Source organism: Numida meleagris, chromosome 18 (genome assembly GCF_002078875.1).
Source record: "Numida meleagris isolate 19003 breed g44 Domestic line chromosome 18, NumMel1.0, whole genome shotgun sequence".
NCBI lineage: Eukaryota > Metazoa > Chordata > Aves > Galliformes > Numididae > Numida > Numida meleagris.
In genome coordinates, this window is record NC_034426.1 from 9,044,492 (window position 1) to 9,061,498 (window position 17,007).

Sequence of the window (17,007 nt, forward strand, 5' to 3'; positions counted from 1 at the left end):
GTCCCACCCAGCACGGCTCTGACCTCAGGGTGGGAGGCAGAGAGCTGGGAGCGCTCTGCTTCAGCCTTGCCGTCATTAATATGTTTTATGACATGAATATTTATAAGTGAGGATGTAATATTAAGAGCGTACACACATGAAATATTAATATGGCACATGTCATAACTGCAAACCAAACAGATAGGTGTGAATGATGGCACTGTAGCTCAGCCATCACCACTTCCTCTGATAGGTCTGTAAATGGTAAATAATATTAACTAATTAATCTTCACAGCCCTCCTCGGAAGTTTTGAAGCAAATATTTGCTTAAAAACCGCCTGCAGCTCCGCTCCCCAGCCCGCTGTGCCTCGGCAGCAGACCGACACGGAGCCGCTGCTCCTGCTCCCAGCGCTGCTCTGGGACGGGCTCCGCCGCCGGGAACGCCGCGCTCCAAACAACCACGCTCCCCGGGGGCTCATTTACGAAGTGAGAGAAGTGACAAGGGAATAAAAGCCATCCTCATCCGGGAAGGCGGTAACAGTAATGCCGCCTCCATTTATATCTTGTGTCACGCTTTTCATCCAAAGCTCTTAAAGCTCTCCTTGCACCGAGCAAATGCCAGCCCCGGTGCGGATGCTTTCCCAAAGGCCCCGGGTCCGGCACAGGAGGAGCTCTCCCTGCAGCCCCCTCCTTCCAAAGGCAGCAGGCTCCCGGCTCCTGGCACGGGGCTGCCAACACAGCTGCGCTCGGGAGGACCAAAGCAGGCAATCACTTGTGTATGTTTTAAACACCCTCCTCAAAACCGCTTAGCGATGTCTTTTTAAACGCACGTGACCTTGCTCTGCTTGAGAGAGACGGCGATAAACAAATAATTGCCGTGACTCTTAATTATATTTATATCTCATCGAGAAAAACGTCAATTATAACTTCAGAGGTCAACTACAGAACGGAGGTTCTGGCAGTCGGACAATGCAAGAGGCGGTTTTGCTCCTGAGAAAAGCATCCCCGCTGGCAGCAGCACCCGTCCTGCCCGCGAGCACCGCGGCCGCCCAGACCTGCCCACGGCTCCAGCTGCGCAGCGGCACCGAGCACCGCCACATCGGGCACTGCCTGCATCACGCAGACAGCCTGTCTTTCTTTAATTTTGTTTAGTTTTAAGATTAAAGAAGCCCAAATCACATGCTGTCACTTCCCTCCTCTCTCCCCTGCCATTCCTAACCATGTGAGAGTTAATTGATATGAAAATAACTCTGGGGGCTGCATGGCTTTGGAAAACATATAGCATTACATTTAATACCAGCAATTACGACTTGGGGGATTCAATCAGTCAAAATCTTTATTTTCCTTTCCGCACACTCAAGCTGCGGGGCTGCCATGACGCAGCGCAGGCAGCGCAGGGTACGGGCACAGCCTGCTTCACAGCACCCCACCGCATCAGCTCACCCCATCGCCTCCTCCGGACTCGTGTCTGCCCACACGCTTAACGGCCGCAGAAAGAGAAGGGAGAAAGGGGTTACCGAGCAAATTCATCCGTCAGGAGACACTGCACTCTGCTCTCCCCTCTGCTAAGAACCAAGGGATGGGAGGAGATGAGCCCCTCCCGCAGCCCTCGCTCAGCAGCCGGCAGCACCGGGCCGGGCAGCCCCAGGGACGCGCCCACAGCTTCTGCGCAGCGAAGGCAGAAGGGCATCATCATCTTGCAAGGTTCCCTCCAACCCCAAAGATCAATAACTAATGCCGAACTCAAGATGTTATCTGCTCTTTGCAAGGGTAACAAAATAACAACACCCTCGGTTTTTCTTTCCAATTACTGAATCCTTTCGAGACCGACCTGGTAATTTTCAGCTCTGTGAAATTTTAGGCAGCGAAGAAAGCAATGAAAGTGATCTTCCACACCGCTTACAGAACTGGTGTGTTTTGTCTCCCTGTATAGAAATGCAGAAGCACAGCACAGAGCGCAGAAATTCCACATTACCAACATTACCAAAAAACAAACGGAATCGTAACAACAGGTGACGCGGGCAGCGGCCTTCAGTGCGTCCACCCTTCGCATCCCACTGCTGAGACACAGCGACCCTGCCTTGAGGAGAAGCCTTGCAGCACGACGCTGCTCCCAGCAAAGTCAGACTGCTACTGACAGTGCTCCAAGAAGCACGCGCCGCTCCCGAGCCATCATCCCGAGCCATGATCCCAAGCTGTGATCCTGAGCCATGATCCTGAGCCATGCACACAGAACTGGCAGCAGCCCATTAGCGTGGTGAGGCAGACAAGCAGGGGACGCTGCACTCTCGCTTCCTTTACAGACCATGAAGGAACGATGGGGCATTAGGAAACAAAAGGACACCACAGAGGAGACAAAGCGGTTGGCCCGATAACATTCTAAATGGTACAAAAGTTCTGCGCTCCATTGGCAAGGTCGACATTTCATTTCTGGGGGCTTTCCAGGCCTCCCAAGGCGTTACTGCCACTGCTCAGCGCTGGGACTGCCTCCTGCTGCCCGGGTTCCACCTGAGCACGGAGCATTGCCACAGCAGCTGCCACCGCAGCGCACGGACAGCGCGCACGGGCCAGCGTTACAACGCCAACAACCATTCTCAATTTGCTTGCAAGGAAATGTATCTCCCTTCCAGCAGCAGGGAGTGAATTCTAATACTTCTCCTTGCCCACGCTGATCATTCTAGGCATACACTAACTACAGCAAACCACAGCGGATATTTTATCTGCCATTTCTCTTTCCCTTGGCTAATTTGACGATACAGATTGCAACCCACAAGTGGTTTTAAGAATTGCTATTAACGCTGCTGCTCGCATGCTACTGCATTTTAAACGTGTTTCCAACACAATCAGAATGTCACAATTTGTAAAATCCGGGGTGATTTTATAAACGATCGATGCCACAGAACCCGCTCCACGATGACAGCCTGCCCGGCAGCTCATTAGCCTGATTAGTGGCAGCTACCTGCACGAGGAAGGAGAAAACGTCTGGGGAGACAGGCTCAGCTCAGACACGAGGCCGAAGATGGCTGCGCCTCGAGCTGTTATGCTTGCTTCTTCCTTCCTCCACTCCATGGCAGAAGGGAAGGTCAGAGCTCAGTCCCGGTGTCCCCCCAGTGTGGGGCTGGTTCCTCCCCGCAAGATTTTGGGCTGATCCCAGCAGGGCTGCCCTTGGGCTGTGAGTGACAAGGACCCGCTGCTGACCAAGAAGCTGAAGCGGCCGTGGCTGAGGCAACAGCTGTGTCAATTGAGAGAGCCCCTCTGAGAGCTGCTGCGCGGACGCTGATGTGGCCGGAGCATGAAGGACAGAGGACAGACCTCCGGCTGCGCGTCCCTGCGGAAGCCACAAGCTGCGCTGCCTCCGAACACGCTTTGTGAGAGCAGGGAGGAGGCAGCACCCATGGGTCCCGCTGGGAGGGAATGGTGGCACAGCGCTCCCCGGGCCCCCGGGGCTCCCCAGCTGCCAGGGCTCTGCTGGAGCTCTGCTCCTCAGCGCGAGGCGCTCACCCAGACCGCGGCATCGTTTATTTCTGCTGAAAGGAATGGCCATAATGCTGGAAATAATCCTCAGCTCATTTTCACAGAGCTGTACAAGCAATGATGAAACCTTATCTGTCCAGTGAAATATGTGGATGGGATTCCTCTCCTGGCAACCTTGCTCACTCTGTTATCAATGTAGGACGAGCAGTCCCGAGCTTCGCAATTCCAGCACTCCGGAAACCCCAGTGAAGGGCTCAGCGCCCTGATATCCTGGTCTCAACCCACCTACCTTACACCCAGCTCACCCCAATGCCCACTGCCCTGGTACAGCCTCTGTGCATTCTGTGACACAGGTGGATCCAGGGAGCCCAGCCATGGTCCTCGTGCTTTGCAAGCCCACTTGGTCACCTCTCCCACAGCTGTATGTAAATGATTCCAGATGAGCCAGCAGCTGGGCCCCACTGACTGGGCCAGAGAATGTCACTTCTGGTTCCCTGAAAAGCAGCCCCCAGCCAACATCCCCTAGTGCGACCAACGTGCCCGGATCTCAGCACCCGTGTGCCACACAGTGATGCCCGGCACATGCCCAGCACCACTGCAGGACCTGGAGATGTGAGCACAGCTGTCCTGGGAGCACCGCAGACGGAGGGCAGGCGGGCAGCACAGCGACCAGCACTGCAGGGATGCCGTGTGTGCGGGGGACAGGAGCGTAAGCATTTTTCCCAGCAGGGCTGGGGCTGACCCCGCTTGGATGTGCATCCCACGTGGGGACACAGAGGTTTTCCCTTGCTCTGATGCAGCTCCCTTCCCCGCACCTCACGCTGGCCCTGGGCTTCACCACCTCCAGGGGCAGCGCAGAGCCTGACAGTGATCTTCCCAGAGGTAAGTCTTCAGGCTGACTACAGAAGTCACCTCCAGCATGAAAACCCACATGGGACGTGGCATTACATGTCACACAGCCCTTCCTCCGTACACCTGCAGGACACAGGGAGCTGTCTCAAACACAAGGAGCTCTGCTGATTTAGCACCACTGAGTTTAGCCACATTGTCACCGCGCTGATGCTGATTTTGGCTGTGCCCAGCACGCCGATGCTGTCACAAACGTGACGGCTGAGCTGCCGCTCTCTTACCTCTATGCCTGTTGGTCGTCTTGTCGAACATAAGCATGGCGTCCTCTACCTGCAAGACACAAGGGGGAGAGGCGTGCTTAACACACCCGGCTGGGCTGGCAGAGGCACACACACACAGCGGGAGGGCAGAGGCCTGGGCTCAGGCGGTGCAGGTGCGTCACGTCTCCTTCCTCTGGCTCAGAGTCAGCATCGCCCCTTGGAAACCTGCCGCTTCCAACCTGTGTGCTCGCTGACATCTGATCCTAAAGCAGAAAAGTGAACGTTAACAGTTCTGACAACCTACAAAGCCCAGCGTCCGGGCGGCCCTTCCACCTCGCCATGCCCCACCTCGGCCTCTTTTCCTTCTGCAGAGAGATAAAGGAGGGCCGAGAGAGGAATCGTGGATGCAAATCACGCCCGTGACTTCTCCAAATCAGAGTCGCTGCCTTGGCTGAGAATTGGGAGGTTTCAAGGAGTGGGAGCAGGGCAAAATCTGGTCAGCCAAGAAAGGTATTCAGAGGGTTTCAAAGGGCCCTTTGAAAAGCTGGAGGAGAGGGCAGAGGGAGGGGGGAGAAAGTTTAATTCGCATCAGGCTTGGCATTTCCACTTCAGAAGAGAGATGACTGATGAAACGTACTGAAGTGCAACCAAATTGCTTTCAACTTTCATTACTATTTGCATGATTTATTCCACCTCCGTTTAATCTGTGCAGCCACACCTAACATTTTACACTTATTTTAGAAGGTGGTTGTGCTGGGATTTCTCATCACGTTTTGAACCGGTGCTCAGGGGCTGCGGGTCGGTCCTGCACGCTGCAGGAAAGGTCCTGCAACCCCTCTGAAAAGACTTCCAGACTTCCTGCTCCTTGTTTGAACCCAGGTGCTGATGAAAATCTACACCACTGCTAAACTGCATTAGACATCAGGTGATGGTTATCTTTTCAAGATGTTTTTCTTCCCCCCCCCCCCTCTGATTTCTATGAGATTTTCATGTTTTTACATTCAGGGTTTCTATAAACCATGCTCACAATGTCCTTAAGCGCTCCCTCGCCTGCACGATGCCACCACGGGCTCCTCCTCCCATCCCAGCAGCGCCTGCCCGCTCTGTGCAGGTGGCAAAACACAGCTCAAGCCTCTCTGAACTGCTACATTAAAACACATACAGCAAAAATGCAGTGCAGCACAACTTTTTGCTATACCAGGGTGCATTTAGAAACCTGTCTCTGGTTAACTTGCTCTTAACTTCTGCAAAGTGCTTTGCAAAGTGTGTTAGCAACAGCTGGAGACACAGAACGGCGTGCCTGCCGTCACTGAGACCTAACGATGCTGATGCAATGGAAATCCAAACCACACTAAGCACGGAGCCACTTGTCCTGCTGCCTCTCGTCACTTGGAGGAAGAAAATTCACAGTTCTGAGCAATACTGGGAGGCTGATAAGGACGCTGCTCCCCTTCACCCACTGCAACCACTTATCTCCACGCCACGTCGGTGCAGCAGTTATTCCTTATTCTCACAGGTCTTGGCCTCGCTGGAAACAAAAATGCCGCCTTGCTCCTAGCACTGGTTCTGGAGACCCAGAGACCCCCAGCTGCAGCTGGGACCCTTGGGCTGGAACCTGGAACCCCAGGTGGGGAAAGCAGCTCCCGCAGCCGGTGTCAGGTTCGGACAGAGCGCGCCAGTAACGAGCAGTAATCAGGGGGGTGTTCTTGGAGCCAGCTGGTGCCCTTCTAACAATGTCTAATTGGTTATCTTTTCTGTTTCCTAAGGTCAGAACATTTTATCTCCGTCTCTGCCCTTTTGGAGTTTACCCCACCCTGTGTTATTTTGTAGGGCAGCCATTGTAGCAGAAGAATAGGCTCCTTCCTCTATAGTCCGGTGACACAATGAGACTTCTTGAAACCTCCTGAATAGACAGAGTGCAACGGCCAAAGAAAAATTCTATTAACGCTTCGCAAAATAAAACATCTAAGAGCCGGTTAGACAAGCAGGAGAGGGAAATCAATACGCAGAGGGCAGCGCGCTTAGAGAAACTTTTCACCGGTTGCAAAAAGGTGGCGAGGGTACGGGAGGGAGGGGGAGAAAGAAACTTATTAATGCAGAAAACCCATCAATGGTATGGAAATCTGGCAGAACAGCAAGAGCTGAAACTGGAAGAATTTGAATATACAAAGGGCTGAATAGAATGAGAAAACCACACTGCCTCACACACTGCCCGTTTCTCACGGTTCTCTGTGAATCTAACACAAGCGGCTTGTTCGAGTCTTCATCAAGGAGAAATAAGGGACGCAGTCAAGGTAACCGGCAGGAAACCCCGTAGTAAGCAAATTGATCCCTGCTGCAAGGGGAGAAAAAACACAAAGCCTGTAGATGAAACTCAAGGCGTTCGGTAGCGGTGACCCTCCAGAAGTTAACCCCTCCGCGACGCGGCTCCTGGCTGCCCAACGCAGCCCTACAGCGAGCTCTCCCGAGCTCGGCCCAAAGCCCAAAGCCTCGCTCCATGCTGCAGGACGCTTTCTGCACGGTAGAAGTGGTGCTGCAAGGCCCCATCCCCCCCAGACCTGTCCCCACTCCAGGCCCCCCGCCCCCCCAGGCCTGGCTGCCTGCAGCCCGGAGTGCCGCAGGGCCATCCGCCCCACAGCACGGCGCCATGGGGCCCGGGCAGTGCTCCAAGGCAGCCCTGACCAGTACCTAGTGCTACGGAAGCCAGTGTGAACGTCTGCATTACAGTGCTCAGCACGGAGGCCGAAAGGAACTGATGAATCCTACCTAATAATGAGCAACAAATGAGAGAGCATTTCGGAACGAACGCAGTCTTAGCACTTACGGCAAAGGAAAGAAAGAGACTTGCCACCCAACGCCAAGAGCAAATGGACACTGCGTGGATCTGAAGGACTTCTCCCCTGCCCAGCACTCCCCACACCTACACACAAGTAAGACCCGGCTTCTTGCATGAAGCCCAGGTAATGGGTTTTAGTTTATTTAACCTTTTTTTTCCAATCTACTTGGGGCTCTGAGAACAGGAAGGGCCACAGCATCGCTTTAATCACCACCTGGAAGGAGGAATAGGGAATAAGAGGAGAAAAGAGAAAAAGAATGAAGGAGCCAAAGGCTTTAATAATCCTAACAGCTCCAGGCTTATTTAAAATATGCCCAACTAGTTCACAAAGGGATCTGCAGAGATAAATCTATTTGATTTTCTTCCACTTTAATGGCGACATATATTTAAAGCAACAAAACCAGGATGACCTAAATAAGATGACTATTAATTGTGCTCAGAAAGGCTCTGAATTTAATGCAATGGACCCAGCCAGAACTAGAACACACACTTTTCTCCATTCATTCCTCCCACTTTCCTCTCCAGGATTTTCAGCTCCTCTCCTTTGCGCGGGGCCGTCCTGAGCGGTCAGAGATGATCAAACCCGGCACAGCCCATCGCCGCTTGCGCCCTAATGAGTGCGAAGGCTGAATCCTCTCCGCAGATGAGAGGCAGCTCCGTCAGTTGCCCGAGGACGGTAGTTTCAATCAGCCACCACAGGTGCTGCCACAAAATCAGTGAATACTCAGCCAGAAAACAGCAATGACTCAGGCTGGGGATTTTCTGGGAAACTTCATGTCTGGTCTTTTCTTTTTGCAACCTGGATTTGGGCGCTGAGCTGCATCAGCTGCAATCAAACCTGAGCTGTCACCGGGTCCCGCAGAGACCACCCTGGGACAGCCCAGGACCACCCTGAGCGGGAAGGGTCCGGGGGCTGCACTGCGCCGTGTCCCGCACAGCCCAGCGCTCCGCACCCACATGGCCCCACAGACCCAGGGGGCAGCAGGAATAAATGCAGCTGCTGTGGCTGCTGTTATTTACAGGGTGTCTGCGTGCAGGCACAGGGGTGACAACAGCCACTATTTCATGCTCCCAAGTTCTTTTTTTCCCTTTGAATCAAGTTTGCTCATTCAGTGAAACCTCCACGGGGAAACCACTGACTTTCACAGCTCTAACTAACACACAGCAGCCTTTATTCCTCACGTCTCCTCATCCAATCCTGGGAAGTCTGTCCTGATCCGAGTTCCTGACACATCCAGCGCAGGTGGGGACCCCCCTCATCCCCAGGAAGTGTGGCAGAGCTGGGCCAGGGCTGCTCTGAGCTCTGCAGCCCCGCAGCAAAAAGCATCGGGCAGAGAAACAAAGCAACGCGCTGCGATCCAGCACTGTGCCCATTCAGACGAGGTCCTAGGAGAACAGGAACTACAGAAGGATGACGCTCAGTGACACGTGTTGTGCTGTGCTCCTACCCCTCTGTCCCAGGTCTGCAGGCTGTACAGGTCTGTCATCTTCAGCTCTTCTGAGAAAGTGTGCTGGGCGTTCTTGTCCAATTCCTCGAATTATTTACACACACTGCACAACTCCTACAATATTTTGCTTCCAGAAGCAGAAAAGCCTCTTAGCAGCTAGTAAACTGTCAGGTGCTATTATTTTAAATGTGCATGTGAAATGTGAGTGCCAGCAATGCGCTGCTTCTGCTGATGTACAGCCTCCCCGCGCACAAATTCAGACAGATGCGTATCGCGTGCCACAGCCAGAACGAACGGCTCCGCCACTGCGGGCCCCAAAGCTCCGACCACGACCACGTTCCCGGCAGCCGTGGCTGCGTGGCAGCAGGATGCCACCTGCGGTGGATGGGCACATTTGCACGCACCCGGGGGCCGGGCACACGTGGCGCGGTTCCTTGCTGAGCGCGTCCCGACGTCCCGCGGCGCCGACTCACCGACCCAGGGCTCACACGTTATGCACCGCGATAACAATCAATGCCATACTGTGCGAGAGCAAATTCCAGCACTAGCAATCTCTCTCCCCAGCAGTCAAGTCTTTAAAAAGTCTTCTTCAGCAATTATAGCTAATAAAACTACAATTTTATTCAACACACACATATCATTGTAACTAATTTTGCTCCATCAGGGCTGAAATTAAAACAGTCATTCAATCATGGCAATCCCAGGGCTCGCCCACCAGCCGGGACGTGGCGAGGAGCTGCCGCCCGCCCGCCACAAGGCTCCGTGTGCTCCTGAGCTCCCACGCGAAGCCGAGGCGCTGCTCAGCACGCTCCCTCCCTGGGGAGATGAAGGAATGGCCACTGCTCTCCTGAGAACGCAGCTTTCTGCAGCAGGACAAAAGGATGATGGTACCACATGCAATTCCTCATGAATTCCTTAGTAACAGTTCTCAAATATCACGAAGTGCTGATTAAAGCAAGGTAGCTGGCCACGGCAATACGGGAGCAGTGAGGACACAGCAGCGTTACCCCTCCTCTGCTGCAGGGCACGTACGTGTTTGCTGTGCTTTTATGGAGACAAAATAGCCAAGCCAGCCTCGGGCCTGGCCTGATTTCCTCCGCAATCACGCCCTGCAGCCGGGTCTAATTGCCCAGAACAATTCCTGCCACCAGAGAGGTCGGCCATCCCCTGGGCCTGCTTCACCAGACAGGGAAAGAGGTTCCAGCGCTGCGTTCCCAAAGGAGCAGCAGAGCCACTGCGCGGTGCCCAGCGCTCCATGTAGCCACCTCCCTCCGGACGAGGCTCACATACACCAAGTGCTGTGAGGGCGAAGGCACAACCACGGACACTGCTCCGGCACTCAGTGAGGTGCCCCCGGCCCAGGTCCCACATCCCAGCACCCCCTCCATCCCAGCACTCGCAGGTGCTGCCGGGCAGGGACGGGGCCGCCCTCGGTGCTCTGTGGCACGGCGCCGCGGGCTCCGGGCAGAACACTGCTCCTTCAGCACTTCGGCGAGCCAGGTGCGAGGCAGTTTGCGATTTTACTTTCACGGCACATTAGCTGCCGTCAGCAGAAATAATTCTTCCTCCCTTCACAGTGCTCGTTTGCATATTAGCGCTGCAAAGTTGCAATCTGTTTTCTTTTCCAAACAACACCTAAGTGGTGCTGCCTGCACCGTGAGGGCTCTGGGGGCAGCTCCCACCGCGCATCACCGCTGCGCTCACACCCGGAGGGTTCCTGGGCAGATACGGTGGTCAGCATTCCATCCAGTCTGTTCCACAATAAAGGGAATAGAAAGAAGGAGCAAGCATCTCTGTAACACCGCGCAGTGCCACCCATCAAAGTGATGCAAAGCTCACTGCTATGCAGCCACGAATTATGGCATGGTGCTTGCGCTGCCCGTGGCTCCCTTCAGGACGATGGATGGTTGGATGGGTGGATGGATGGATGGATGGATGGATGGATGGATGGATGAATGGATGGATGGATGGATGGATGGATGGATGGGGAGAGCTGAGAACAAACCCAGTGAGAGAAAGGAGCTTTGAATATTTGCAGAGCAGTAATTTGGGAGAAATGTGTGACGCAGTGCAAAGCCTTCCCTTTCCAAACCCAGCATTTTCTCCACCAATGCAACATTGAAACACACGCAGCTGTTCTTTTTACCACAAACAAACACACCCAGTAATGAGCTGCAGGGAGACCATCAGAAGCCTCATGCTGGAGAGAGCATCATTCATCAGCTCTGAGTCCAGCACTGACTGCTTCAGGAGCAGTCCCTAGCACATGGAAGCTGCTGCTAAGCGCGGCTCAACTTGCAGCGCGCAGTTAAGCCCGACTGAGCCCTTCCAAGATGTGTTTTTTGAAGACGACAATTTCATTTTCACAATTTCCTCGTGAGCACTTTCTGGGATCAAGACGTAATGGCAGCGCACTGCGACTCGTGCGGTAACGGGGCTCTGTCCTGCGCTATCACCCTGATCCAAGCACCAAGCAGCTCCCCTAACCCAGCTACAAACCTGCAGAAGAACAAGCCGCTCACATGCCCCTCTGCCACGTGTACCAAGGGTGTTACAGCACAGGTTCACCCCCGCTCAGTGAGGACACCCAGCTCCACAGCCAGGGCGCAGTTTGGAGCAGAGCTCCAGCGCCGGGCAGACACAGCTGGGCGGATCTGATGGACAGACATCGTGGGCAGCGGAACCCGAGAGCTCAAAGGGTGTCCCCTGCCCTTCCGTAACTACCTGCTGAATAAGTGTGGAGATAAGACAAGGATTGCATTACTATGTTTCCTGATGCATGAAGGGCTTTTTTATTGCCCGGTGTAAAAAAAAAAGTCTGAACAATTGCCACAGTCAGCCTCAGAAAAAGGCTCAGCTGCAAAATGAAACACTGTCGTTTATTAGCAAAGAAAAACTCATCTAAGTTTTCCTTGACTGTAATGAAAAAAAGTTTCGTTTTATTTCCTGCTAGACCCTTTTTCCTTTTATTGTTCTTTTCATATACTGACTTGCATATTAAAGAACCCTTTGCCGGGGCTATTTCTGCTAAGCAGAGCTCTCTCCTCCCGCATCCCTCAACCCCCAGTCAAACACGGCTTACGTTTCTGCTTTTGGGGGTTGTTCACCCGCAGAACAGCGCTGCGGCAGCTCCAGGCCAGCCAGCACGGCAGCGGGGTGGGCAGGCAGGGCAGGGTGCTGCGCTCCACCAGCCTCGCTGCTCGCCCGGCTCCCAGCACTGCGCTGCACCCCGGGGCACGGCCCCTGGGGACACGGAGGGGTCCCACCCAACCCAAACCGTGCTGTGGAACGACGGCTGCAGAGCTGGAGCAGCCCGGCCCCGCTGCTGGCAGCCCAGCCACGGACACCGCCGCTCTCCCAGGGGTCGTCGTGGTTTGAGCCCCTGCGCTCCCAACGCTTTTTCCTTCTTGCCCAAAAGCTATTTGAATGGATTACGTCCCAGTGATGAATCTCTCCTCCAAGCGCTACGAGAGGCTCTTGAATCACGGCAAACAGGCTCTGTAAATCAAGCAAACTGCAAAAATAGGCAAAGAGAGGATTCTGGCGCTAAGAACAAGGTGACAGGTCCACACATCAATCCCGGGTGACTGACAAGGTGTCCTTCGGAGACGTGTCTATGTATTTTTAAACTTTGCTTCACTGGCTACAGCACCTCATGCTGCAATAAGTCAAGACACAATAACTAAGCTCCCATCTCAGTGGATTGTTGCAATGATAATTCCACCTTTGTAACTCAGCTTCAAATAAACCCCCTTTGTTCTGTCTTATTACGCAGATTCTGGTATCATTCAACTATATTAACTGTAGCCTATTACTGTCACACAAAAACGCTCCCTGAGCCACAGCAAAGGGCTCCCCAGACAAAACTTTATGTCATGTTAATCCAAGCTTTAATAACTATGAGGATATATAACTGTATTCTAATTGTGCTTTGTGTTTCGGCGTGCAAAAGCAGAAGGTGTCAGAGGTGGCGGCTGCAGCCTCATCCCAGCACAGCACCCACTGCTGCGGGGCTGAATGTGGGCACTGCACGACCCAGGGCGGACCGTGTCCCAGGCACAGAGGGAAATCCGGGCTGAGAGCAATGGAAAGGGATAGAAATAGCACTTGAACTGGGAAAACCAGCGTTGTGGAAATTGTACATATTGAATTCTCCAGCGTCTGCTGGAAACACTGCGTGATAAAGGACGGCAGCGAGCAAAGCATTCATTCTGAAACCAGTGTTTCAAGTAGGCAAAGTGAAAAGGAAAGAACAGTAAAAAAGAAAGAAACATTTATTAATAGCTTATTTTCAAATGCCAGCTGCAAGCTGGAAAATGTTTTCAGAAAAAGTGAAAGGATCTGTCCCATCCCCAAGAGACTGAGGCGAGAGTGCTCTCTGCTGTGCTCTGCTTGTGCTTTTGCTAACCCAGTTTTAAGTGTCACGAGAGAGGAGATTTATAACCCTTCCGTACATAAGGCCACAGTGCTGATCTCGCAACTAAATCCGCAGCGGACTGCAAGTAGCCAGGTTTTAACCTTGCTGCTCGAGCTGTAGGACACCGGCCCTTCTGACTCTTCCTCATTCTCACATTCTCTTGATTTCCTAGCAAAATCTTCTCCGTTTTATTCGTGCAAAATTGGGTTTCAGCACAGTGAACTGCAAGCTGACCCAGCAGGACGAAACGGCCACCAAGAGCAGCCAGGAGCTCAGGGCCAGCCGCGATGCTTTCTGCACCAGGACACAGCTCAGGCCCAGCAGTGAGCCCACACGCAGCCAGCGCAGGGCCCAGCACTGCTCCTGCCTGCCAAGCACATCACTGCATTGCTCCCTTCCTTAGCACAGGTTTGTAATAGCCTGGGAGACCTCTTCAGAGGAACTTCTGCAACGGCAAACCTGAATGCTACCACAACCCGAGGAAACACAAAGGTTTTCCTTCCTCTACACGCGCTGTGGCCACCGAGGGCTTTGCCAGCACTTCCACACCAGGAGAATGTGGCTAATGCAAACAAACGCTTTATGTTATTTACTCGCTGCTGATTTATAACATCTACCTGCCATAAAGTGTCACTTTGCAATGTTGTAAAACAGAGCCCATATTTCACAGCGGCTGCTGACAGCCGGGACGAGGTCTGCAGGTCTGTGCTCAGCGCCGTGCCCCAGCCAGAGGCAGCCCTGCAGCTCTCTGGATCCGCACACTGGGCCCCTAAAGACCCTAAGGATCAAACCCGCATCTGTCTCCAGTGTCAGAAACTCAAAATCAGCTCCTTAAGCTCCCCAGGCTCTAATTAGGTGGCATCTTCCAAACGGCTCCTGGAGTGAGCCCAAGAGGTACAAAGTGGTGTACGCTGCTGCGACAGGTTTTGTTTACCGGTGTGAAGTAACCCTAGGCAAACCTGGAGAACTTCACTGGATGTGTCAAAAACAACGAGGAGCTCAGGAGAGACCAAAGGCAGCAGGGAGACAGCACTGGGTGCTGCGAGGACGCCCACCTCCCCGGCACCGCTCCTCCGCTTCCCAGCTCCACGCCCCAGCACCCGGAGATGCACAGCGAAGCTACACTGCTTTAAATATTACTCGGTTGAGGCTTTTACTGCTCACTGACACGACTGCCTCTCGGTTCCATATTCTGAGGCTTTTTCTACAACATATTTTACAAAGGAAAATGAACAGTCTTGTGTAAATCACAAGGCCCCAGAAACCGGGGTATTCTGAAGGAAAAAAGACCACTGAACAGCCTGAATTTCTCAGTAAATTGTGAAATTTGGCAGCACCCATCTGACATTGTTTATTTTTTTCCCCCAAAAGTTGTACTATGCGGAACATTAGAGCAAAACAGTTTTCTTTGGCAGACACGGGTTCTGCTCCGCACTCCCCTTCTCCCTGACACACCATATGGACCTCTCTGAATGAAATATATGTAGCGAGGGATATTAAAGCAGCTCAGCACTGGTGCAAGCGCTGCTCTTCCGGAAAGCAGGCTGAAAAACATCACGCATTTCTGGAACCATCACTTGACTTTAGGGTCTGTAAAAGTGCAGTCTGTGAGCTTCGGTTAAAATACCAGATAAAGGCTTGGTGACGTTAAGACATGCATTATATATATGTAATTTAATATATATCATTAAAATCAGAGCTATTCTTCCAAAATGCCTTTATTTAAGTAGCATATTATAAGAAGAGCCCAGGGAAATCCGAAAAGCTGGCTTGGTCAGCTTCAATACAAAAGAGATAACCAAAAAAACAGAAATTTATTAAAAAGTGAGAGATTTTCCTAAAGCAAAGAAGGGCATTTCCATGGTTCCTAATGTGCTCAGAATACAGGTACAATGCAAATGGACACCAGGCTTTAAAGGACAGCTAGAGAGTTACAGACAGGCTACCCAGCTCTTCAGGAGCAACCCATGGCCAAATTATCTGCCCATGAGCGCAGCAATTCCCTTGGGATTTCTATCGACTTATGGGAAATTGACCTGTAATCCCAACAGCAGCAACAAGGCAGGAGCCTCTGCAGAACAGATCTCTTAAGAAGAAAAGGGCTTTTATTTTGTGGAAAAGATCTGTGTTAAGTTGCTTGAGTTGAGTTTTAGTTTTGTGTTTCCTCTCTCCCTCTTTCCTGGAGCAAGACGCAGGACGGATAGGCATTATCTAAAAAAATCTTGCAGCGTAATGTCAAGATCGATATGTTGACCTAACAAGTAATGCCAGCTTCAGTAGTGTCTTAATGATGTGATCATTATCTTCTTACCTGAAGTGCAGCAGCAGTGAGCACGTGTGCCAGCAGGAAAGCTTAAGACTACTCAGTGCAAAAGACCACAAACACTTCCCCATGTGCACAAAGATATTCACCGCATTTGGTGTCTCAGGGAAAAAAATAGGTACCCCTGCTCCCGACCATTCACAGTGGGCTCAATTAACCAAGCGCCACAGAAAAAAACACCACTGTTGTGGAGGAGTTGTTTCCCTCTGGGTAACTCAGCTCTATGTGCTCCTGCCATTTGTACCGAGTACGCATCTTTGCCTTGGAGATGGCTGGGATCGGCGCGGCATGGAGGCAGCCAGGAGAGGAAAAGCTGCTCTAAGTCCCCCATCTCTGCAAGAATACAACTGGATTCTATGACCCTAGGGGATTCTCTGCCCCATTTATCCAGAAGACACTCTGTAGTTTGGTTTAGACATTGACACTATACAACTTGTTCTGCCTGGCTGCTGTACCGAAAACAACTCGAAGACTCCCACTTTCCAAACCCACCGCTTCTGCAACAAGATCACAGAATTGTAGGGGTTGGAAGAGACCTCTAGAGATCATCAAGTCCAACCCCAAAACCTGCGTCCCATTTTCAAGCATTTTGCTTTGCCCTCACCAGCCCTACACGCAGCCCAACCAACACACTGGCCATTGGCCACCCCCAGCCACAGCAGCGTCTTCCAGTGGGAAGTGCCCTCAATGCTGAAGCAGCAAGTGTAGAACAGAACAGAAGACACAACCAACATCAGAAGAGATCTCTCCCCGCCATCAGCCTACACACCCACACCGGCCCTGCAGCTCTGTCTGCGAGCTCAGGAAGCCCTGGGTCAGTGACGGCACCGCAGCATGGCTCTGCTCCCAGGACAGCAAACCGCAGCAGCACCGCAGGGCATGGCCGAGGCCACGGAGCAATGCATGCAAACAGCTCTGGATTAGCAGCAATACAGCAGTTCTTCTGTCGGTTAACGAATTACAGCTAAATACCCCCCGTACCAACAGAAAAGAACGTCCCCTTCCTGAAAACAGAACTTAGAGGAAAATTCATTTCCTGTAAGCAGCTTTACTGGCCACCAGCGAGAGCAGAGCGAGCAGCAACGCGCGCTGACGCAGCCCCCGAGCTCACGCTCAGCCCGCTGCGATTTGTCTATCTCCAGAGACAGGCCCAGAAGAGATGCCACTAAGACAATGCATCCTTAAACAGATTTCAAGACTGAAATGTGCGATTTTTGGTCTAATTCCAAAAAACGTTAGCTAGCGCGAGACATCTCTTTCAGTTGTCTGCCTTGGATCTCCCTGGACAGCGCCAGATAAAGAGGCAATTCATCACCGGCTGAAGGCTGCGTGCAGCGCGTTATCTGCCTTCCGCCCAGAGCCGTGCGCTCCGCGCTCGCCCCGCGCTCGCAGGCTGACCTCCCTCCTCCATTTTGAGATGC

At 52.7% G+C, this 17,007-nt stretch overlaps 1 protein-coding gene across 1 annotated transcript in view; it reads right to left on the reverse strand.

The window, feature by feature from the left end:
• Positions 1–17,007, reverse strand: part of MSI2 (musashi RNA binding protein 2) — a 192,087-nt gene that overhangs the window by 71,119 nt on the left and 103,961 nt on the right. The window contains exon 5 of the mRNA XM_021416113.1: positions 4,584–4,632. Coding sequence (XP_021271788.1) covers positions 4,584–4,632 — 49 coding nt within the window. The remainder of the gene's footprint in view (positions 1–4,583; positions 4,633–17,007) is intronic.